At 40.7% G+C, this 24,680-nt stretch overlaps 2 protein-coding genes across 5 annotated transcripts; both read right to left on the bottom strand.

Moving 5' to 3' along the window:
* Positions 1-3,717: 3,717 nt before the first annotated feature.
* On the bottom strand, positions 3,718-17,323 carry atf2 (activating transcription factor 2). Of its 3 annotated transcripts, none has more exons than XM_072444478.1 (12): positions 17,282-17,323; positions 16,668-16,739; positions 15,436-15,532; positions 15,236-15,354; positions 15,036-15,161; positions 14,693-14,871; positions 14,188-14,302; positions 12,851-12,937; positions 10,728-10,973; positions 10,232-10,438; positions 7,693-7,798; positions 3,718-4,646 (listed from the first exon to the last, which is right to left on the bottom strand). In XM_072444478.1, exons 2-12 carry the CDS (start codon positions 16,713-16,715, stop codon positions 4,471-4,473), a joined length of 1,506 nt encoding a protein of 501 aa, XP_072300579.1. In that variant the 5' UTR covers positions 16,716-16,739; positions 17,282-17,323; the 3' UTR covers positions 3,718-4,470. The 3 variants fall into 3 exon arrangements, with proteins under 3 accessions (XP_072300579.1, XP_072300580.1, XP_072300581.1); XM_072444479.1 differs by lacking the exon at positions 17,282-17,323 and adding an exon at positions 17,050-17,267; XM_072444480.1 differs by lacking the exon at positions 12,851-12,937.
* Positions 17,324-17,886: 563 nt separating this feature from the next.
* atp5mc3a (ATP synthase membrane subunit c locus 3a) lies at positions 17,887-19,338 on the bottom strand. Of its 2 annotated transcripts, none has more exons than XM_072444475.1 (5): positions 19,277-19,338; positions 18,981-19,078; positions 18,511-18,585; positions 18,232-18,416; positions 17,887-18,156 (listed from the first exon to the last, which is right to left on the bottom strand). In XM_072444475.1, the coding sequence occupies exons 2-5, from the start codon at positions 19,017-19,019 to the stop codon at positions 18,042-18,044; spliced, it is 414 nt and encodes a 137-aa protein (XP_072300576.1). In that variant the 5' UTR covers positions 19,020-19,078; positions 19,277-19,338; the 3' UTR covers positions 17,887-18,041. The 2 variants fall into 2 exon arrangements, with proteins under 2 accessions (XP_072300576.1, XP_072300577.1); XM_072444476.1 differs by lacking the exon at positions 19,277-19,338 and adding an exon at positions 19,177-19,260.
* Positions 19,339-24,680: the final 5,342 nt, after the last annotated feature.

Raw genomic sequence — 24,680 nt, forward strand, 5'->3', positions numbered from 1 at the left:
ATCATCAACAACACTCTGTGGCATGTGTTAGTTATTCAATGGGTTTTAGAGTAACTGTACTGTATTTGGTACGAAAAAAATAAGTACAATTAATTTCAAATTTTGCTTCTTCCTTTTTTTCATCAATAGTGTTTGGATTTAGATCACACTACCAGAAAAAAAGATTAATTCATAAAAGTTTGTAAAAAACTAACATTAAAATACAAGAAGACACCAACAACAACACAATCATGGTTTATAACATTAACATGAGCATTAACATTTTCTCTTTTCATTTTTTTCAAGGAGTGAACTATCAGAAAGAAATCAGATTGCTCACATCAGATGTAATTGTTGATATGACTTCAATAACTCCATAAATCAGATAATGATCAGATTTTTGGTGCACGTGTAGCATGTGACTATAATAAATGAAGGTACAGGAAATGCATGCAAATGAGTCAGTAAGAAATGCCCTTCTATGGGACATTTGAATGACAAAGGGGTTCAACTTTGCCAGAGGGAGCACACAATATGTTTGGTTCGGGACATAAGCAGAGTATTTACATAATCTGTATTCAATGTAAATGCCTGGATTCTCTGCAGGGGAAAAGAGCAGTCTATTGTTGGACAGCAGACTGGAGCTGGAGGCCTGACGTCTGCAGTTTATAAATGTATGTGCGCGGGAGGACAAAGGGCTGCGCTGCCTGTGCAGGTTACACAGTGTAAATGAGGACGTTTGACCCTAATCCTGGACTAATTAAACTGCAGTGTGCGGAGGAGATGAGCGAGGCGAAGGAGGGAACAGCTGGAGGAGGAGGCTGTGATTATCAGGGGAGGTGAGGGGAAGACACTCCACATAGACAACCAATAGACTTGAAATGAAATACTGAAAAAAAGACGTTTCAATTATCCCGAGGTGAAAACGCATGACTTTCCCTTTTGCAACATGTATTATATTTTTAGAGTCTTGAATAATGCATGGTATATTTCCAAAGCCAAAGCAGCCACACATAACAAAACACTGACAAACATATGCATTTTATTTAAAAAAAACAAAAAACAAATTTATCCCTCGAACAATCATTGTAAAATGGTTACATTTACATTGTGATTTTCTACCTTCAAAGCTCTCGATGCATCTTACATCAATGAACTAAACTTTTCACACACCAGTGTCTAAAAATATTTATGCAGAGTGAGATTGGAACCACACACTACTACACTACTAACTGAGCCACTGCCCCCCCAGACTATTCTTTTTCACGATTCTCGATTAAATTTTCAGTCTCAAGACTCTTGGGCAGGTCTCCCTTGAAGAAGAGATCTCCAAAATCTCAATGGGGCTTTCCTGGTTAAATAAAGGTAAAAACAAAACAAAAATATCGGTCTATTGCATCTACAAGCCTTTTTACTGTAGTCAAATTGAGTGGCCTATGTCTAAATTTAACTTTCAACATTTTTCTTAAAATGTAGGTTTTTATTTTATTCAACATTACATGTTCCAGGATGAGAGCTTTCCTGGCTGCTGTAAAACACATAAAACAACCTGGGTGCATTAATTACAGAAACCTCATCAAATGAACATTACAATCATTATGGAATGAATAATGAATAATGAAGTCTGTTTGCCAGAGGGAATTTCATTAATCAAACAATCACAATTAAGACTGCAAGAGGAGAGAAGAGAGGGAGGAGGATCTTCTTCTTTTTTATCCTCTCCTTGGGTCTAACTTCAAAGAGCCGTATTTCAGCATCACGTTTACATTCACAAATAGACACTAGAGTTGTTGTTATTGGTGATCCATGACCTACTTATCTACATTTCCCCTTCTGTGATGTGCGGCTAATCAGGCTGCCCCAGTTCTACAGTGAGCGAGCTGCCACTAAACTATTCTAGGATGTAAGACCCAAATAGGAATGTCTCCAAGGAAGCAAAAGGATTACTTTATCAAACACTGGATGCGCTATTGGGTGGAATCATCATGTGACACGTTACATTAATTTCACTTTTTGTCATATTTCCAGCATGTTTCATTTCTAAAGATGATTAAAAGTAAGAAAAAATGCCCTGCTCATTATTATTTTACAATTTGACGTTCCATCAATTAATATTCATGTGCATAATGTTTACACAAATAACACTCTTTCTGAGACATGTGAGGACACAGCACCTCCTGCCGGAGACTTTGTGTCAGTGCATGTTGTCTTTACACGTTTAAGTGCAACAGTGTTACAGCTTTGGTTACATCGTCATGCCAACAATATTACATCAAACTTTCAGCTTTTTGTTTTCAATGTCTGAGTATTAGGTGAATATGGCAGTATGAATCTTCATAAAGCATACTTATTTATTAGACAAACTAAATTATACTTTAGATTATCTTAATAATTCAACACAATTTGGAACTGTTTAATAATAGTAAATTCAAAATAACAATAATTTAAAAATGTTACAAAATATGTTGTTTTATTTAAATATTGGATGAAAAAAAGAAGCTGATAATCAACCACAAGGAGGCAGCAGACACCATATAATTTTGTTCTCTGGGACATGTTCAGACAGTAACTTTTCACTCAATAAAATAGATGTAACTAACAACAATTGTACAGAGTATAAGTAGCAGTGACTCTGGGCCCAGGTCAAGAGGTCAAATCTCACTCTTAAAATGTTTTCTGCTTCTTTAAGTCTGCCCAGGAACTACAGTGGAAATTAACACTTGAGCCACAGCCTGGTACAGTGCATCTCTCCTATTTAGGTTAATGTATATTGTGCACTGTCCCTGTATCAATAAAGAAATGAATTAAGTAGCTTTCAGCATGAATTCATTCTGATGAACGAGTGTGTGTGAATGGTGGCTAGAGATGAGCAGAAATTGCTGCCAGATCTTTCTCTCTGCCCAAGAACAGAACTGTAAAAGGAGAAAAGAACTAATGCCACCAATAACAAATCTAAAAATGTAAAACAGTTCTGTATTATTTTAAGTCATAAAGCTTAAAATATGTTCACAACTGTTTGGTGTATTTATAGGTCTTTTGATGGTGTAATACACTTGTGAATATAAAAATATAATGTTGAAGGTTTACCGCTCCTGCCCCAATAAAATATATATCAACAATGAATTTAAAGAGATATTAAAAGGTTTATTACAACAACTTATCAATCCTTGTTTTACAGAACTTCCACAAGTTACAAGTACACTTCCAACACAGAATCACACTCCTTTAAGCAGTTGAGGAAAAAAACAAACAAACCAAAGCGTTCATTAACTTAGTTAAATGAACTTGTCCAAGAATATTTTCAGAGACATAACATTAATTCTCGCAGAGAATTGTAATCTCATGCAAATTGCACTTGACATTACACTTTTTAAATTATCTTATGAAAACGTCTTTAAACTACACAGTAGTAAGCAGTACAAACTAACAAAAAGGGTAAACCAACAGTGATGTGCTTACTATTCCGAATATGAATTCATTCTTGCAGGTATTTCAAGCAGAAGTAGTATTCTAATATACATCCTCTTTAGGTTTAACTGTGATTCCTGTTCACATCTTCTTTTATTTACTAGAACCAGTGAATACTGACTGAAGTTTAGCCCTGTGATCAATGGGCTCAGCTACAAAATCTGGACTAACCTAAAATAAGGTACAGAATAGCAAGAGCACATACAATGTTATTTACAATGTTCCTAAATGGACTCATAGAACCGCATTAAGTCCTAAAGTGTTCAAAGACCGTTATAGTGGGATCTTTTCTCTACAGGTCATTTCCATCAGGATAAAGGTACTCAGAGACTTGATACAAAACGTTAATGGCACGGCATGAGTCCACATCACCATGATTGAATAATGAGGTGGCCCTACAATCACTGCTTCAGAAACAATCAGACAGATGGAATGTAAATGAGTTGACACATATTTCTAACCCCTGGACCTCCTCACAGCGTTTGTACAAGTGGAGGTCAGACATTCAAACAGCACGATGCAACTACAGCTGCTCCCACACACAACTATTAGTGTTCAAATCTGATTCATTTACATTTAAGACAGTATTCAAAACTAAGAAAAGCTGCCAGTACAGAACTAGTGACCGTTGAATCTAAAGGTAAACCCGTCGTCTCTCAAAATGTGCAAAATGTTAAACGCAAAACAGAATAAAAAGTGACGGAATTTCATACCAAGTGCTTACAAATTTAAGAACGAAGCAAATAAATGAACATTGAGCCACTGCGCTTTGGTCCAAGCTTCAGGCTCAACATACACTATATAAATAAATACATATACGAGATATTAAGAGTAATAAATAAATCACAAATACAAAACATTCCATCACCATGGTTTACATCTTCATGGTAAACACCTAAAGTGCCACGTGTTTTCTTCATACAAGTACAAAAAATGCATCAAATAAAGTAGGAGGCAAAGTAAATAAAGCTGCGAGAAGCCCCTCCAGTGTTTGTGGGACTGAGGTGGGCACGGTGTTTGGGATCAGCTCCCGGTTGTGCTGTGGTCGGAGGAGGTGGTGGAGGCGGCGCTGGGCAGCACAGACTCTGCTGAGGAGGAGCTCACTCCGTTGGACGTGCTCACGGAGCTGTGCTGGATGGCCTCGTTCTGAGGGCTGCTCGGGACTGACATCTCCTCACAGCTCTCCTCCTTCTCCAAAACTGTGGAGCAAAGACACACATTTGAGAACGTCTGATGACAAAAGAGCTGTTGATCCATAAAATATACAAAAACAGCAATTATCTTGCACTTTACAGTAGATGGAGAGCTGTGATTTTTTTATTTTTGCTTAATTGTTGTTTTTTGACTCGATATTTAAACCTGTACTTGAAATGAGTACATTCTACCCCTGTAATAGTAATTAGTCATATTTAAAAATCCTGTAAGTAATGAGTACAGCCCCAATCATCCCCATTTGTGCTCGTCTCACATCTCAAAGCATCGCCTGCTCTGATTGGCCAGAGCCCGAGAATGTGTGCAATGCAGTTTAAAACAACTGAATTAAATTTAAACAACTGCATTTATCCAGTGTTTTAATACAATATACATAAAACAAATTGTGTTCCCATGTAATTAGTACTTTGAGTAGTTTTTTTCATATGCACTTTTTACTTTTTGGGCTTTCAGTACTCTTTCCACCCCTGCTCAGCTTAGAGAAGGCTTTGTTAGGTCTCACACAGCTGCACATTACACTTGAAAACATTTTGGATAGCTTCTAGACAACATTCATAAATACATTTTGATAAAGTTTCCACCACTACCTGCACATAAATGACAATCTGGCTGGAATTCCGCACTGGGTTCAAAGTATGAAAATGTTGTTTGGGCTGAGGTTTGAACCGTTAACCTTCCAGCTAGGCGGCAGAAACCCAAACACCAGCCACATTCTTTTGCTCATCCCTTAAATTCCAACTGTCTTCTCCTTTGGGAACTAAAATCACTTAAACGGAGCAAATCACATGGTTATATTCCAGCCAGTACAGTTCTGTTCCTCCACATTCCGACGCCGCGCCCCTGATGCAAGAGCATTCTCCCATTAACTCTGAGCTTTAGACACATTAGAGGAGGCAGTGGGAAGGCTGGTGAAAAGTCATCCTCGTCAGATGTAGTGCAGCCTCCTCCGCGTGCTGTTTCTGCAAACTGTTCCATTAATCCCCATAATGCAACTTGTGCCACCCTTTTCCTTTAATTAAAGCTCCAATGTCAATTTAAACCCACATCATAAGGGTACATTACATTGTGGGGCATGTGGCACCGTTTCCCCATCCCTTAACTGCGTTCTCATTTGTTTTTTGTTACCTTGCCAACTACTGCCGCGACAGATGATTACAGCACCTGATTTTAATGATGCTCACACTGGAGACTAGGGAAGACTTGGAGTCGAAATGCCACCAGCTGTTAGGCAGTTGCATTGAATTAATTGGATCCTGATGGAGGCGGAAAAAAGCTCTCTACTCTCATGCTCTGTTTCATAAAGGAATAAGGAGCACAATGATAATTAATATTGCTAATGATATGAAGTCACTTGTTCTGGCACTTTGTAATTAATGATTTCGGGATAGTAAAAGTGCGCATTCCGGAGCAAGAGCGGCAATTAAAATGCAAAGTGAATGCATTGGAGGGCTTTCGGACGCGTTTTTGAGTAGATTTTGACCATTTGATTCAGTGCCAGTGAATGTCAAAGAGCTATAAACTTTTCCCAGCGCAGAAGGTCAGGCGAAGAATAAATCCGCCTGGTGGGTTTTTACCATGTTCAAGTGTGTATTATCGCTCCTAATGGCATTAAGGGCCTGGCCGGCTGATACATCATAATACACCCAATTTTGGGAGTTTTTCTTCTGCGGCCAGATCCTTGTCGGGTAGTGCCGCGAGCAGATGGACGGATCGGTGAGCCAAACCGAAAACATGTCCTGGCTTGTTTGCGGGGCAGTCTGGGTAATTTCCCCGCTCCTGCCCATGCGTAGCGGCGGCAGGTGGGCAGGAGCGTGGAGGGTAGAGCAGGGTCTGGAGGGCACTCTGGCCTGATGGGAAATGTAGGTTTTACATGGGTAACTGATGGCATTCCATAATTCCCTGACAAACATAGATTTCTGTTTGATGTTGTGTTTTTTGCACTGTCTAGTCCAGTAGCAAAAACTGATTTGTTATGAACTGTAAACCTAAAACTGCACTCTCCCTGGTAAAGCCCCATGCAATTGGTACTTGTTAATTCATAGAAATATACGTAAATATAAATATAGCAAGATTGGGCCATAAATTTGAGTGAATCATAATTTATCATCTTCATACATCACATACATAACAGTCTTATCATTTAGAAAACAAACACTAGAGCTGTCACTTTAAATCTTAAACACACAAGTTGAAATATTCTTCCAGCCCATTGTATTAACAAGGCCTGTTTGTTTTCTCACTCTGAAGGGCCAATAAAAAGTCGTCGTGAACAAACAGAAGAAAGATAGCCCATTTCTGGTCCTTCTGTAGCCGTCCAGCTGATACCAAGTGCCACTGGGCCCCAGCCCCCTCGAGCCTGGGAACCATCAGTCCCTTAATGCACATGACGGGTGTCAGAGGATACTTCACAATAAGGCATGCATAATGAACAGCCCAGTGCCCACAACCAGAGCGCTCTGCAGTCCTGTCAGGCCTCCTGCTTTAATGGACTCATTTCAGAGGCAATCATTGTCAATACGAGTCAGCGTAGGCATTTAGAGCAGAGAAAAAGAGCTCCGAGGCTGCTGCTTGTTCAGTTTTGAAACACAATACATGACAAAACCTATGTGCAAATGGAGAAAGAGCACAAGAGTACTTTGAAATGAAATGAGCTCACTGACAGACACGCAGCTGAAAACAGGGAAGTAAACAAACTGCAAAGAATCTGAATAAATAACCAAGTTTAGTTTGAAAATTTGGAAATGTGTGAGTGTGTAGTGGACTGTGATGTTCTGAATGTTCCTCAAACAAATGCTTTTTCAAGTTTCACAATGAGGAACACAGATTTTCGGACGTGAACACCTGTGGCCTTCTCTATCAATCAGAATTTGTGTTCAGATATTTTAGCTTGTGCAAACTTTCTCAACACAAAGTCAGGGTATGTGTCAATAGCTCATGCTTGCTCATAAGGAAGGCTTGGAGATGTTAGCTGTGGCTCATTTTCCACGTGTTGGACCGGGCGCCTCGGGCTGAGAATAATGGGGCATTACTCACTGTGATAGCCAGATTTTTTCTGCATGGTGGTTACAGGGCAATCTTTATGAGCCAGGAGGAGCTGCTTCAGCTGAGCCACTTCGTTTCTCAGCAGGGTGACTTCATTCTTTGGGAGAGAGGAGACACACAAGAGGGCTTAATAAAGTGGAACAAAATAAGAGATTGAAAACATCAAAATATGAACAAAATATTCTCAAGTTGGTGGATGATATGAGGATTATTTAAAATGATTATAATATCTGTTGCTAGAGTCGTCACAAGATAAGATATTCCTTTATTGTCCCACATGGGGAAATTTCATTGGTGCAACGCAGGTAGATACAGAGGTAGATACAGAAGAACAGATCACTTATAGGAAGTCTGAAAAACACTTTCAGTAGAAGATCTCCTATAAATAAATAAAAACTCCCATAGACAAATAAATAAATAAATACCATTGCATGTGATCACGACCGTAATTGCACATGAATATGTGTCACGACAGCACATAGATTGCACATGAATTTCACAGTAATTGCACATATGACAGAATTGCACATCAGTATTAGGTTAGGTCAGTATTGCGAGTGTTCAGTACTAACAGTGTTTGTTATAAAGTCTGACAGCAGCAGGAAGGAAAGACCTACGGAACCTTTCCTTCACACATCGAGGGTGGATCAGTCTGTCATTGAAGCTGCTCTCCAGAGCGGAGAGAGTGTCCTGCAGGGGGTGACACTCATGGTCACAAGAGTGGCCAAATGTGTCACAATGATAAACAATTAAATAAAATGAAATGCATACAATGTTCAAAGAGTTCAGAGTGCAGTTGTTTAATAAATAGGCTCAAGAACTTATCAAGTGTTTCATATACACATTGAACTCTAGAAAATCCCTACTTACTAAAGACATAAATTAACCGATGTACTAATGACAGAGAAAGGAGCCCTCCTTTGCTGAGGGAAATATGGTAAGCAGGTAAACACTTGCCCAGTGGAAAACCCCAGAATGGCAGCAGTATAATGAATGAACACAGAAGTGGTGTGATGCACTTGCTCATTTATGTTTTTCTGCACAATAATTATAGGCCTTCACCGACGAGCACCCGGCACATTTGTCAGAGGTGAACTGCTCAGATTTGTCAGAGCAACTTTGTAGATGCAGTAGAGATTTACACTGCGTGTCGTTACTGGTCCCAGGAGAGAGCAAGATTTCTGCATGTCGTAAAAGAGAGCCACATTACGCTGAAGGTGACTTTAACTGGATTTAGAGCGGCCGGGGGCCCACGAACGCGCAGTGGCAGATTTAAGCTCCTTCTCTTCTCCTTTAAAGGACTACGGGCAGCTTAATCTATTAGTCTAAAAGCAGCCAATTTATTTGATTCCATCTGTTTAGCTTTGCTGCTGCTGCTGGCAGGGCTGAGCTATTGTAAGACAGATTTAAACACAGCTGGAAGGAGCGCACGTTTCCAGCGCCACATTCGCTTCACTTCCACCATGAAGGCTGCCACTTACAGCCAATAAAAAGGGCTTTCTAAAATGTTCTCTATAACAATGGAAAATGCACATGAAAAGCACAGGTTGGTTTGCTACCCCCTGCAGTACATATATACAAGTAGAAAAATAGTTATTTAAGATTCAAGCTTGTTTCTAACTTTGAATAAATGGAAATTGAACAGAGAGAGCCCAGTGAGTTGCCTGGTCTGACACCTCATTAAAAAGCCAGTTAAGGATGATGTTAAAATAATTGTGCATCATTAGAGGCACTTTCACTGATGAGCTGGGCCACGTCAGCGTGGGCCTTTACTAAACCTGCAGTGCTGATTAATGCTTTATGTGAGGCTTCTGCTCTACTCTCTGCCACATGTTGGTCCTGTCTTTGTAGTTAATAAAACGTTTGTTCCGTTTATAACCCTGTCCACTCACCTATCATTCTTCTTTCACCTCCCTTTATTTAATTTAAATCAGTCAGTGAACCCACCACAAGTGCTTCCTTTTGAAGCTAATATTAACAATGTGAACCCATTACTCCTCAACTGCTGTTTTGCCCCTCCTCCCCCTCCACATCTTACTCTACTAAGATCAAAAATAAGACAGTGAGCAAATAAACACCACATCTCATTTAATTGTCTGGAACACCGATGTGCCGCACCCCCGGCTCACACTTATCAACAGAGACAGCAGATACATGAACTGTTTCGAACTTGTCAGCTTCAGATCCTAATTGCTTCCAGTGAAATGAAGGTTCAAAAAGACACCTTTCCCTGGGAGATTTTTGAGGCCATTCAGTAAACTGCAGAGACAGAAGCAAAGACACGCTTGTGTGCGGCTGACATCTGGAGGATACATCTTTATTGACAGGGACATATCGATGGAAAGGGCTCACACACTGCTGCTGTCACCACCAGCGCTCTTTAATGGGCTTTAATGACTTCATCACCACAGAAGGGAGAAGTCTGGGCTCAGACGTGCTGCACACAACGCTAAACATGTACATATTGACAACAAGGACACCTGTGAGCACGAGACACTTGCTAAAGGCAGGAAGAGAAGCTAGAGATCACCTGTAGTTGTCCGTTCACAGAGTTGAGGTCCTCCGCCTTCTTCTCCAGAGACTGGACCCACACTTTCCTCTTCTGCCGACAGCGGGACGCAGCAGCCCTGTTCCGCTCCAGAAACTTGCGGCGCTTCTCGTCGGGATCGTCACTGGTGGTTCTGCGCCGCCGACCTCCGGTGCTTGGGGGGTTCGGAGCAGGGGGCGCTGGAGAAGCCTGGGACAAACAAACCAAATATGTGCATGGATATGGCCATGGATGCAGCCTTAAAATAGGTGCACATGAACAACATAGGAACCTGTCCAAAGTATTCTAGAATGATGTGCGTCTTAAAATAATGTGCAGTAAGAATTTATCATTGCATATTCTGTTATTAATTAGATTCTAAAAGAAAGAAAAGAAAGAAAATGAAGCACTTTGTCCAAACCATTTGAACTCACAACCACTAGCAAGCACATGTTTGTTTTAAAGAAGTGATGAGAAAGTGGAAGTTGTGGAGACTTACAGGGGTTTCGGTGGTGGAGGTGGCTGGCTGCTGGAGGGTGTGTGCAGAAGGCTCCTCGGTTGTGGCCAGAGCTGGGGGCAGAGTGGCAGCTGGGACAGGAGCTGGCACAGGGGCAGGAGCAGGGGGCAGAGCAGGGGGCAGAGCAGGAGAAGCCAGGGCAGCCGTGTGGGTCACAGCACTACTTTGTACCTCACCATCACCATTGGTTACCTGAGGGACCTGCTGGCTTACTGTGGGCTGTAATTTCTGGGGGGAAAGAAACAGAACATGGAACATTACAAACCACATGCCTACAAATAACATCTGCGCAACTTTAAAAAATGAAGGGAAAAAAAAGGAATCTTTAAATTGCATATATCATATAAGAATATTGTAGACAATCATTATCTTTGGTGCATCAACTAATAACATTGGCATTATGGCATTGTGCCTTTGTATCAAACCTAAATAATAAGCCAACCTATGCAGCTTACATATTGTGACTGGAAGCCGATCACATGACATACAACCGCATTCAGAAACAATTTCAGTGTAGGCGCGTGACCATGATTCAGAAGCCAATTCCTTCAGAATCAAATAGTGAGCAAACAAGGTGAAAGTGAATGAGCCCTTCGACGCAGTAACAAAGTGCGAGGGAATACATTTACATGGGAAAACAGAGGGCCGCATTATTCTAACAACTACTTTTGCCAGACCAATCTATCTACCAAATTAGTTTATCGTGTAATACCCTTCCAGAAGCTCTTCTGGCAGAAACAAGATATTATTCTCAGGGAATGGCCCATAGAAAGAGGGAAAAGCCAGTCAGATTCATATTTCATCTCTGCCATGGAAACCTCATCAGTGTAATAACCCTCCATCTCATGGGTCTTATTCAACCATCTGCTACTATATTACTTATCTTTATTTTGCAACTAATTAACAGCATAATCTTCTAAATTCAGCAAGTTAATTATCATTATTGTGGTCTTTGCAGCATCATCAGTCCTTGTAAAGTGCCGTCTCCATGCCCCCTGAGATGCGCGTGGGGGCAGGTTGAGCGAGGGTCTGTTTTCTTGACGCGGGCTCATTAGGTGTTTGCTGATGAGCTGTATGTAGAGGGACTGAGGGGGGGTGTGCACAGGTCAGGGAGGATTCTGCTGAACAAAAGGTTCCTCTCAGGGTGAGGCTGACTTAATGTGCCGGGCTGAGCGTGTGCCAGGATGCCCCCCAGCTGGCTCCCGTCGCTCGCCCCCCTCTGGTTGGCCCTGGCGACGGCGTGCTGAGCAGAACGCTGTCTCTACGTTTGTCAGCGCAGTACCCCATGATCCCTGACAACCTCAGACTCCAGCCCACCCCCACCTCCTCGGGATCAATCCTTCGCCCTCTTTATGGGTTCATTTTGGCGGCCGTAGCCTGCTGCGAGCACTTACAGGTTCCGTGGTTAGTGCTTCATCACATTGCCACAGACCTGCTTGCCGACACTTCATATTCTTGCCCCTCATGATTATTAACAGGGAACATAAGACTAGTCCTTTTCTCAGCGAAGCCTTTATGGGCCGGTATTTTACAAACCACTAAAGTAGACTGGGTAGGTAGTAATAAGTCATGGTTATGCCACAATTATAAAACTTCCTAACTCTTATCTGAAATACAGGCCCTACTTGTGATACTTTGTTTCTACAAGTACTTACCACCACTACACAAACTAATATGATCTGTGCTACTAGGCCTGGATAATATGATGGTTAACACGTTATTGCAATAAAATAAGCCAAAATGGGTCCAAATATCGAATAGTTTGTTTTGTTTTGTATGTAACCTTTGTATTTAACCACTTTTTCACTTTTCTTTTTTTTTCATTCTACAGACGCCTTTGGGTCATAGAAGCACGAGGGTTAGACACTTTAGATTTGGGTATGGTGATAGTTGACAAGGGAAAAAAGAAGCATATACATTTATATATTATTTTAAATATATAAATGTATTTTATATTGTATGTACTGTATTGTTTTTAATAACATTTATAATTTTATGCAACTGTCACTAAAATGTCACTTAAAATGAGAGGTCTCTACTAAGTAAATTGCAAAAAAAACTTATGAACTTTATAATATAATAATGAGAGGAAAGAAATACTCTACCAGCTTGGCTTCTGATTGGATGGGCTGTGGCGAAGGCGGGCCTGGGATTCCGGGGACGTTAGGCACTACGGTGACAGGTCTGACAAGCTGACAACAGACACAGATGAGCACAGACAAAATTAGTCTTCTTCACTAAAAACCAGGCAGCGCTCAAGCACTCAGAAACATGGCCCCGGCTGGTTCTGAGCGCTTCCTCATATCTCAGGCTCATTAGGTTGGATGGCCTGTTATTTTGTGGAGGCAGCGCCACATGGAGATGCAGCATGCACGCTAATGAACCTCTGGCTGGCTGCAGGAGAGCATATGGACAGGGATGTTGAAGACTAGATGGAGAGACATGAGTCAGGAGGCCAAAGCAAGGTCTTGCCTCACAATAACACACAGGAAATAGTCTAGATTCTAGATTTAAAAAAAAAAACAGATGATGGAGAGAGCTTTTGTTCCCCCGTCGCTCCTGCCCATCCCGTTCCCAAAAGACCAGGAAGACGGAGGTTTTTCCCTGCTGTGCCACTATCAGACGATAATCATCTGCAGCTCGGTGTTCCACATAAAGCTCCATGGTGGGCAAACAAGACAGGCCTCCACTTGGGAAAGTTCACTTCATAACAACAAGACCTTGATTTTCAGCAAAGTTCACCAAAGAGACAATGTGATAAACAGCCGTTATAATTGCACCACCAAGCAAATTAGTAACATAATGTGTGCAGTGTGCCAAAAATCAAGCACGATAATTCTCATTGTGCAAGGACAAATAGGAGTGCAACTTCCTGGAAAGATGCCTGCTGTGCATCCGCCAATTCCTGTATTTGGCGCACTGACACACACACATACACACTTAAATGTCTATGATTTCATTCTGACACTTTGGTATTTATCTACTGCCAAATTTTACAAGCCAAACTAGTAAATCCTTACACAAAACAATGTTGGAACAATTTTGTACAATTTATTAGCTGTAATGAAATCAACCACTGTTTTTTGTTGGATGGTTTTAAAGGTGAATAAAAACACAAACCCATTTTATAAATATTTTTGGGGGAGTTTGGTAAAGGAACTGGAAAAAAATGCTTGTGTATCTGGAGCCATATTTATGAACCCATTTTCTATTATTAGTCAGGAATTAAGAATGATGATGTAGTTGGGAATCTACTTTATACATATTAGTGGAATGATTATTATTTAATATGAATTAGTAAGGCCGAATTTCAAGCTACTATAATTTAGTTCAAAATGTCTTCCTGTGTGTCAGTAAATAGCACTTTGCGTGCCAAGCATGTTAATAAATGTTTCATCTATTAACTGAAGTAAATGGTAAATGATCTCAGAGTTTAACTCACAGGGATTGCAGTTGGAATATGAACACTTGAGCTTGTAATTGATGCAGGTATAGCCACAGGCATGGTTTGACCGTTAGGCAGCTGTAACAGCACAGGAAAGGTGCCAGAAACCGGCCTGAAGAGAGAAAATAAAAAGATTTTAGCCACAACACACAGCTGACATATAATGACTGTTTTCATAGTAACTTAGCCAAAAGCGGAGTGACGATGAAGATGAAAAGAAAACACACCAAAGTACAAGTAACCTCAGTTTTGCTCTGTACGTCGAAATAGCACAAGATTGCAAGTGCTTCTATATCTAAAATGTTAATAAAGTTAATTAAATGAACTGAACTGGACTGTATCTACTTCAGGAGTGCAACAAAGCAAAACTGAGGTGAATGAATACTGAATAACAAAAATGCAATACAATGCATAAATTAAAATAAATGCTGAATGGGGTAGTGTAATCAAATAAAGTGCGTAAAAAGCAAATTGAACTGTAAAAGGATAACTATTTACTTACACTATCGGCCTATTAGAGGGTGGGACTTGGGTTATAACAGAACTAGAGGTTGGTGATGGGAGAGCTTGCTGTATTACAACACTAGCCTCTGTGGTTGCTAGAAGTACATTAGGGACTTGGAGGGAAGCAGGATGCACTATAGTAGATGTTGGCAGTGAGGTTGGCTGCAAAGATATGTCCTGAAAACATTCAGCAAATAAGGATTTAGCCAAAATTTAAGGAATAAAAGTGAGAAAGAATATTCCTGCAACTTTACAAACATTTGTGTGTGATATCTTTTTAGACTAATTACATTATTATTGTGGCAATATAAAACCATAAACATACATTTTAAATCGAATACCTTTTCATCGCTTGTGGTAGATTCAGGGTGTGGCAAGGGGCTGTCTCGATGTGCAGGGACAGCTGTAGCAGCCTCACTTTTGTTTCGAATAACAGGTGTAGCAAGAGGTGACAAATCCAACGGTAACTACAATAAGAAATATGCAATAGATCAAACTCGGTCAAAAAAAAAAAACTATAATATACAATTAGTATAATAACCTTTTTAATGTCCTCCTCAGCTGCTTTTTTGAAGTCATGGTCAAAGGGACTTGCTAGTTCATTGAAAAGCCCGACTTCCTCACAGTTCTTTAAAAAGCGAGTAGGAGTAGGTGTTTGGTCTAGTCAGAAAACATCTCATGTTAACATTCAAATGTAGGACAATGTCTTAATGTTATTTAATATATATCAGAAATGTATACCAGCAATGATGACACTGTCAGTCCTTGCTGGGCCAAACTTCAGGGTCATCTCATGCTTGTGTCTGTGGACAGCCAGGTGGTCTTCATTTGTAAATCTCTGTTATTCAAAGGTAAAACACAGTTCAATAAAAAATCTAAACAAGACTCAATTAGAAAAGATCATACAAGCAATATTAAAAATGCTACACACGTGATTCAAAATATGTATTGTTTGATCCTCATAACAGTGATTTTCAACTTAGAATCTGACATTTTGCGCTCTGCTGAGAAGGTGATCGGCTGCAGAGTTCCATTTCTGCAGGACCTGTATGTCTCCAGGGCTCTGGGACAAACAGGTCAGCTTCTCACCCTGGACATTGACTGTTTGAGCCACTCCCCTCAGGCAGGAGGCCACACCCCTCAGGCAGGAGGCCACACCCCTCAGGCAGGAGGCCACACCCCTCAGGCAGGAGGCCACACCCCTCAGGCAGAAGGCTACGGTCCTGAACCTCCCGCTATAAGAACAGTTTCTTTCCCTCTGCTGTTGGACTCATGAACACTTCTTAAACACTGTCATTTTAACCATAATTTAATCACTCGCTGCACTGTTCACTTTCTGCACTACATCTGTAAATTTAACTGTACATTTTGTGTACATATAAAGCCTATTTTATCCCATATATGATTTAAATTGTTTTTCTTTAATGAATACCCTTTTTGACATATATAGGTTGTTTTATCATTGCTCATTGTTTTATGTTGCACCAAATCACCAAAGCAAGTTCATGTTTGTGAATTCTGTTCATTGACAATGGTAATAAACCTTTTCTGATCCTGGACATAAGCCCCTGAAAGCAAAGACAGTGGGTCATCAGGAATTCTTAAAAAGGGAGGCCCACAATAGGGTTGCTACAATAATGTTTAATAGTAAACAAATTAAGGAAGGTGTCATATTGGAATGGATAGGCTACAGGAATTTGTTCAGGGACATTTTCATGACAATATGGTCTGACAATAACTTGTTCGTCTAGGTATGCTGATTTTTTATTTTGTTCTGCCATGTTCATTCATCACTAATATTGTAAAATCTTATGGGTTCCTTAAAACAGAGCATGTTAGATAGGATCATTTTAAAATGTCAAATAGGTTCAAATAGGTGCCATTCAAAAGAAAAATGTTGGGAACCAGTTTTATGTGACAACCAGGCATTATAAGCCCATATAATAAGGTAATTGTGTGCAGTCAGAACTTACCTGACCACAGCCAGGCGCAGTACATAAAAAGGGCTTGTCATCACTCATATTAGGGAATTCCTGTTAAGTCCCCTGCAACAAGGAACAAACTGTAAACACTACTGATGCCGTGGCTGCAGTTTTGTATAGACAATGTATTTGAACAATGTATTGAGTGCCATCGTGTTTATAAAGGAGACGCGCGGTAATAGGTCATAATCACGAGCTGTAGCGGCAGATCTCTAGACAAAGCGCAGCAGCAATGGGCGGATGTTTACAACAGTAACCTCGTAAAAGCCGCGTGCTGCACTGCCGTTATTGAATGAAGTTGTCCGGATCATGCAGACAATATATGAACTACGAACTCTGTGGATAACCTATAAATCCAATGACAAAAATGTACCACAATCCACAAGGTGATACAGAAAGCGATGCTCTGTTCCAGTCGCTTCCATGGACTAGTCTGAGCCCTCCGCTAACATACAGGCGGCGCCATGTTTGTGGCTCAAATGCATTGTGCTGTCAACGTGCATTCTGAGCTTTTTATGTGGATATTGGCCTTAAATCCTTCACGGTTTAAGAATCGGTGCGTTGGTCATCTGCTTCGCTTCCATTCGCTCTCAGTGAACACTTACCCCACAGCCACAACCCTCGAAGCCAAAGTCCCACGTCCGCGCCACTTCTCGCGAGACTGGGTTTAGAGGCTTCCGTATACGTCAGTCTCATTTGGAATCGCATATTTTCTTTTTAGATCAACATTTCTTCTAAACACAGGCACGCAGATCAGATCAGAGCTACAGTGCGCACGTTTTTTTCTACACAAATCTACCAGTTTTACTTAGTTTACTCAGCAGCATTTGTGGTAAAAGTAGTTCCTATCCTCTTAAACCTGTTCTGTTTGGCAAAACCATTTATAACCATAAACACTTTGCCCTTAATTGAAAAAAGCATCAGATTCTAAGAGGAATATTCAACAATTGTATATTTTAATTAGGCTACATTTATTGCAATTTACAAAGCAAATACTAACCTGCCTAATTGCAGCACATATCTGCAACTGAGACCAGGAATTGAACTAAAGATAGACCCTAAGGTGAGCAGGTGACATCACGTGGATGGAGAACATGGTAACAACATGAGTTAGTCTCTGCAGTAGTTTGCTTAACAGGGATAAGATTTACAAAATCTCATTCTAAAGATCGTGCAGCACCACGGGAAAATGTTTAACAGGAAACTTGCGGTCAAATACATGTATTTTAATTACTTATTTGTACAATACATGTTGATTTAACATTGTCTGAAAGACCTGAACATGTACATTTCCATGACACCAACAATTGGTAGCCACATTAAAATATGTAGTTACATCTGTATTCAAAGTGTAGGAGCATAATTTTACATGGCGAACAGGATAAGGAAAGCAACCATCAAACAGAACAGTCCCATAGCTTCAGACAAGGCGAATCCCAGGATGGCATAAGAGAAAAGCTGCTGCTTCAAAGATGGGTTCCTACAACACAATTAAAAGTATTATAGCACACCACAAAATGCATTACTAAAGGTTATTTTTAATTGTTCCACAAACCTAGCATAGCCAATAATGAGACTTCCGAAGACTGTTCCGATACCAGCCCCAGATCCAGCTACTCCGACTGTGGCAGCTCCAGCACCAATGAACTTGGCAGCGGTGTCAATGTCCCTGCTCACAGCACTGGTCTGAAAGCTCCTGAGTGTCACCTGGGAGACACTCTGTGGCATCACAACTGCACTCTGGACGAGGAGGAACAGGTACAAATATACAACATAAAATATTTTGTTCTTCTGAACAACACAAAGTCTGAGTGTTCATGTAGAACATGCTCACCTGTGTTTGGACATCTGGCCGAGACAGCACAGAAGCAGAGATTGGTCTGTACAGAGCCCGGGAACCAGCACGGACCTGCAGCAAACACAGTAGTTTAGCTTACAATAAAAGTCATCTTTCTGCAGAAGAGCAATGATCATGTCTGTAATGACATGAGCTGCTGCTGCTGTTAGCTTCATATGGGCTAATGCTGACCTTGGCTAGCACATAACAAATGAATGAAATTGTATGTTATATCGATACATAGATGAGCTCATTATGTTTACGTATTGTTAGAAGATTGTTATAGTGCTGTTGCGTTTACGAAGCTAAACATTATGAGCATGTCATTGAGAATGTTAGCATTAGCCACCTAGCAGGCTAGTGGCCTACTCTGCCGATACCCTTGTCAGGAAGCTATCCAAGTTCACACAGGCCCACACTCTGCTCACTTTGCAACCTGCACTAAATACTTGGAAGTATAAACTCACCAAAGCCGGCGTGGAGACAAACTTTGCACAGGCATACATTTTGTGATGTGGGTAGTTTGTACCGCTGTGGTCAAATCTGTCTCAATCCCGGGATCTGTCTGTGAAGGAAGACCGAAGAGAAGTGAGGTCAAATGGATGTACAAATGCTCCACAAACGAAATAAAGTGCTCCGTGTGAACACTGCGATCTGCTTTACATGCTAATAACACCGCTGGCGTGCAATATGAAGACAGACGCGCGGATGAAAAGGGATTTGCAAATACAACTCTTCTCATTCAAACTGCCATAGCACTTACCGACTGCAGAGGTCGAACCAAAGATGTACTGCGCATGTGCCTTGGGATGTATTTAAGGACCCGGATGACTACAAAGAAAGGTCAATTGATAAACTTTATTTACACGATCAGTGACCTTTACAATACAATTCATAATTTCCCACGGAGAAGACTGAAGTTATAACTGATGACCCAAGTAGAAAATGTGGGAAAATAGAAGTGCGTTGGCATTAATTGTTGTTTACTTGCTCTAAGCATGAATCTACTTCCGTAACTATAATTACTTTGACTGACAGTAACCTTTAATATGTCATAATATAACATATTTGCATTATTTTATCCTACCAAGAGATACATGCAGTGTCAAGCTAATGTAAAATGATCTATCTAAGTATTTTGGCCCCACCACACCTTATATCAATAAGTCTATAAATTGCCCCCACTCTTTAATTTCTAGCTTATTTTTCTTGTTTAAAATCCAACCTGTGCAGAAGTAAGTTTAATTTCAGTGAATAATCAGAAAGTGGAGTGCTGTACCAGAAGGCTTGGATTCTTGTAGTGACAAATGTACAAATATATCCTTTATCGCTACAGTTCTTTTCACGTGCACGTTTCCCCTTTCATGACATAGTTGTGCTCTTTGCTCTTGTCCACCGCTGTCACCTGTTGTGGTGCAAATAGAACACATATGGGGGTGGTGCTCTGGGTCTGTTGGTGCATCTCACTGGCTGATGGTGGAGCTGTAGGGTATTAACACCAGCCAGATTTGTAATCATGATGAATGACTGTACAGCAGCTGCTCTGTGATGGAAAGGTAATGAGTACAGAGTCCCTGGCTGTCGCACACTGGCTAAACCAGAAAACTGCCACTGTCCTGCTGGTCCCTTTCCCTTCTTTCTTCTAGTACACTGCAGAAAAAAACATTATCACATTCAGAACAAAACTGATTGCGTAATTTTAAGCATTTATATTTAGCAAGTAAACTAAATACAGATCATAATTATCTGGGAACACCAAAGCAATGCCTGTAAGTATCCAGCAGAGGGAGCAGTGGAGCGTGAGGTGATTATACCCTTTGTTGCCTGATCAGTTACTGCAGAAAAACAGAGAGAAGCAGCTTTGACTTAAAAAACAATTAAAACTTGGTTAACATGTTAGTGTTTTTTGTTTTATGTTTTAGTTTGTCCCAGTTTAAAGATTTTTACACAACATTTGCCCATTTAAATAATTAGGAAATAGTCGAAATACACATGCTATTCATATGACATTTCAGTCGGCTGTTGTGTTGAATGCACAAGCAGTAAGACACAGTGAGCCTTATAGGTCAAATTTAATCATATAATAAAACATGAAGATTTACAATGCATTAATTGCAGTGAGCACAAATCAAAGTGGCCGTTAACTACTTGAGGTCATTGTCACACTGTCCAATTACCCGGGCAGCGGCTGTATGGCCCTACTGTGGAGCCTGGGCAGAACACTATCCACCTGTACTTCCTCCAGTTCAGATGCACGCACAGGCTGTCTCAAAGCCCGCATACAATGCTGAGACATTCTATTTGCATGCGCACCCCATCAAGCTGGATGCACTCAGACTGGTAATAAAAGGCATTGACCCCCTTAACCTTTATGAATTACAATTTGTGCCTGTAGCACGTCCTGTCAAAGGCCTCAGAAAAGCAGGCACCTCGGCTGGGGTGTGTGCGTGTTGTTTTGCAGTTGTTAAGGAGAGGGGAAAAGGTTTTTACAGCTCTTCGTCGGAGCTTCTGACAAGCAAGGAGGAGGCGCTCTGACAGCACACACAGGGTAGGGAGGGACTGCAGCGCTGCTGATGGCTCCATGCTAATCTCCATCCCTAGATGCTCCAGGAAACTACAAAGCTGCTTTCCTTTGTCAAGAGCAAGCAAACAGAGCCTGTAGGGCAGAGTTCTCCGCTTCTCCCATCACCTCGGGCAGTTTTGTCTCTACGAAGACTCAAATAAAGCTGAAAATGGAAGAAAATAAAGATACTCTCAAACAGACAATGCACAAAGAAATCGATTCTAAAATGCTACGAATGCCCAGAATAATCACATTGGTGACAATTACCAACAGGTGCATTTCTTTAAAATACAAACTCAAAGATTTGCTATTATGCCTAAGTGTCTTTATGGCAAATGGTCAAATAGGAGAAACCAGTGTAAAAAGAAAGCCTTCAAGCAGCTGCGGTTATAATCCACACAAGGAGAAGGTGAACATTTCTGATACCACTCAAATCATCCCAGAGAAAAGCAGCTCACAGTCTTCTTAAGCCATGATGTAAAGGACATTAGTATTCAGAAAATTGATTTTTCTGCAAATCTATAATAACTCTGATCTTTGTGCTGCCGAAGTTGTGTAAAAAATGCTGAGGCAGACTTTTAGTCAGATAAGCCTGTAACACCACTATATCCCTGTGCTTAGAAATACTCAGCTGTACAATAAGAACACTCTACACAAAAGAGCCTCTGTTGACTGATTTTTAGATAAAGTTGAAAAGTGCTATTGTGATGAGCATCTAGCCTATTCCTCCCTTCTCCCTCTGTTTAACATCAGGAAATTCAGGCAGTGACTGTGTGAACAGGAGCGTGGCTGACAGGGGCAGCCGTGCGATGATTGGTTTACGGATCTGTGCTTTCTCCAGTGACTTCAAGGTCACTAAGATTTACAATCAAATGTCTTATGACACTTTAGTAAAACCCACCAACGCTCAGAGAGCCTGTCTGCGGCTGCCTGACCTCTCCGTCCATTACAAGGATGCCAGCTTTATTATCGCAGCTAACAGATTTGCATGTAGCAGACAGAAGGTTGTTAACAGAGGCATATGGAGAAAGGATTTGATAGACACACAGTATATGGTGTGTATGCAACAGCACATAACAGGAGAGGTATGTTTCAAGCTCCAGTCAAACTGCAGATACAGTCTGCTACACATAAGAGCAATTAATATGATTTAAAAGTCAATCTGCAATGGTGGTGTGCTGCCCTCTACTGAAATATAACAGCTCAGTCTTACCATTTTGTCTGGTGATTTAGTTTGATGGTGGCTAGTCTGTCATAACTTAAAAATAAATAAATAGATATAAAAAGCATAACATAATGGAAAAAGAGTTTTCTTTTAGATCAACACAATAAAGTAACAATTATTTAAAATGTCAATGCATTTGAGATTGTACGCTCTGTAAAATGTCAGTCTTGACTACACACAAGTGTTTACTGAATAACTGTACAAGAGGAAAAGGCCTGCTTTGTTTTAATCATTACTGAAATTACATCGCACAGGCTTGTTATACATGCGCTAATATCCGAGGCGTGTTTACTTAGCACTCATATGGAACGCTGTTGATTTTTATGGGCCGCATATGGCTACATTTTATTGAGCTCAATTAAATCGCTCTAAACTAGGATTAACTTTTTTGAGCAGCAATCCATTATCCAAACTGCTCGAAGGCTGCTGGGCTCACGGCTGCTGCACACGGCGTCTCCTCCGCACAGATTGGGGGTGTCATATCTGAGTCTGTCACAACAATATTTAGTGAAAGGGGCCCTTCCTGCTTTTAACGGCCGACCTACATCCCAGTTCAGAGGGCTATTAAAGGCAGTCTGGTGGAGGTCCTGGTGCTGCACAATGTCACTCACAGATGCCCAACTCAGCAAGATCCGGAATGCTCAATTAGTTGCTTTTATAGGGCCCATTAATATGCATTAACTCCGTTTTCGAGACAAACAGTCGTGGTGCTGACATACAAGCCAGCCACTTTTTAATAACTTAATAAAACAGAAAATGGGTTAGGGACACACACACACAAAAACATTTAGTTGGCATTGACTAACTGATTGCAATACAACAATACAAAGAATCCAACATCTACTCTCCACTGATGCACTCTAAACCTATACATTCTGCACTCCTCCCACACAATAAAGTGATCTGGCACACGGCAAGGCCTGAATCAATCATGACACTTTATTATGCTGTCACTGGTCTGCTTCCTGCAAGTGTGTTTACCCTGTCCATGGCCCGGCGGTGGTGGCTGTTCAGTGTACATTAAGACGGACATAATTGAGATTGTGGGCGGCCCAAAGTGCAGGGCTCAACCTGTTGTCGTTAATCTGTCATATTGTCAAGAGTCACGGTGGCGCTTGACTTATAGGAGGGTCCACCTTGAAGGCAGGGGCTGATGGAGGCTTTGTTGTTTTCATGGCAGCGGCTCGCACCTATTTTAACTTTATTGCTTTGCCACCAACGGAGAAAGCCAAAAACCAGTGTGATCTATCGGCCAACCTCTGACTTCAATTCTGCTCGGCCTGCCTTCTAATCCCTGTTACGTGCTTGACGATTAGCAGCCAGTCTATTAAAACTCAGCACCTCTAGATTGGGTTCGAGAGGAAAAAAAAGCACTTGATGAAGAAGTGAAAGAATGCATGGAGATTAAGCGAGGATGTAAAAAACGACCGTTACCGTGGGTATTTTTGCAGCAGCGGTGTAGCAAAAGAACTATGAACACTTGGTATCTTAACATCTCAGTTGGTTTAACATTAGGATAGCTGAAAAGTCTAAAAGATGTGACAACACGATCCTGAAGTCTATGAAGAATGTAACCTATAAAGGTAAAATGATGATATGAAGGATTTCAGTTCAATTGAAACATGTTGAATGATAACTAATACTACTGTGCCAACAACAGTACTCATTTAGAAACATTGGAGTTACTTATAACATTAATATTTGTAGATCAACAAGTGCTGAACTATTTTTAGAACTACAAAATGTTGAGTTCACCATCAATACAAAACACTCAAGGACCAGTCAACAAATCATGTCAACTGCTGGGCCGGCTGTATTTTATAATCATTACAGCTTTGGACAAAATGACCATCGAAACATGTCTAGAAAATACATTGTCTATTTTACTATTCTCAGATATATTCTATTCTACAAAGACGACCATGCGAATATTCTTAATCTTTTACAGTTACTACAACGATCATGCTGCCTCCAGTACTTCTATACCACCACTATTAGTAGTATTAATCCTATTGCATGGACAGCCCAATCTGGTTTAAACCTTTGACTTTGTTGGGAAATGTGTGAAATCTACTACAAATTAAGAACATCACATGTCAACTAATACAGGACAAATGAATGTAAAGTCCCCATTTAGTGTGTAGCAGGCAAAAGAGATCTGCTTCTACTCCACATTCTGATAAATAAGCTAAAAGACTCAAAGGGAGCGGCCAGTCATAACCAGAATAATGAAAGCTTAATACTATTTTTTGCATTATGCTAAATTATACCAGCAATCAATTTGAACTAATAGGTAACCATGTGGATAGCAGCAGTCTCTCTCTTCGCATTATATTACTGATGGCTGTACTAAAAATTTGCCTTCACTTTGTACAAATT

This window comes from Eucyclogobius newberryi, unplaced genomic scaffold (genome assembly GCF_026437365.1).
Source record: "Eucyclogobius newberryi isolate DKJ021-1_F unplaced genomic scaffold, fEucNew1.0.hap1 SCAF_14, whole genome shotgun sequence".
Lineage (NCBI taxonomy): Eukaryota > Metazoa > Chordata > Actinopteri > Gobiiformes > Gobiidae > Eucyclogobius > Eucyclogobius newberryi.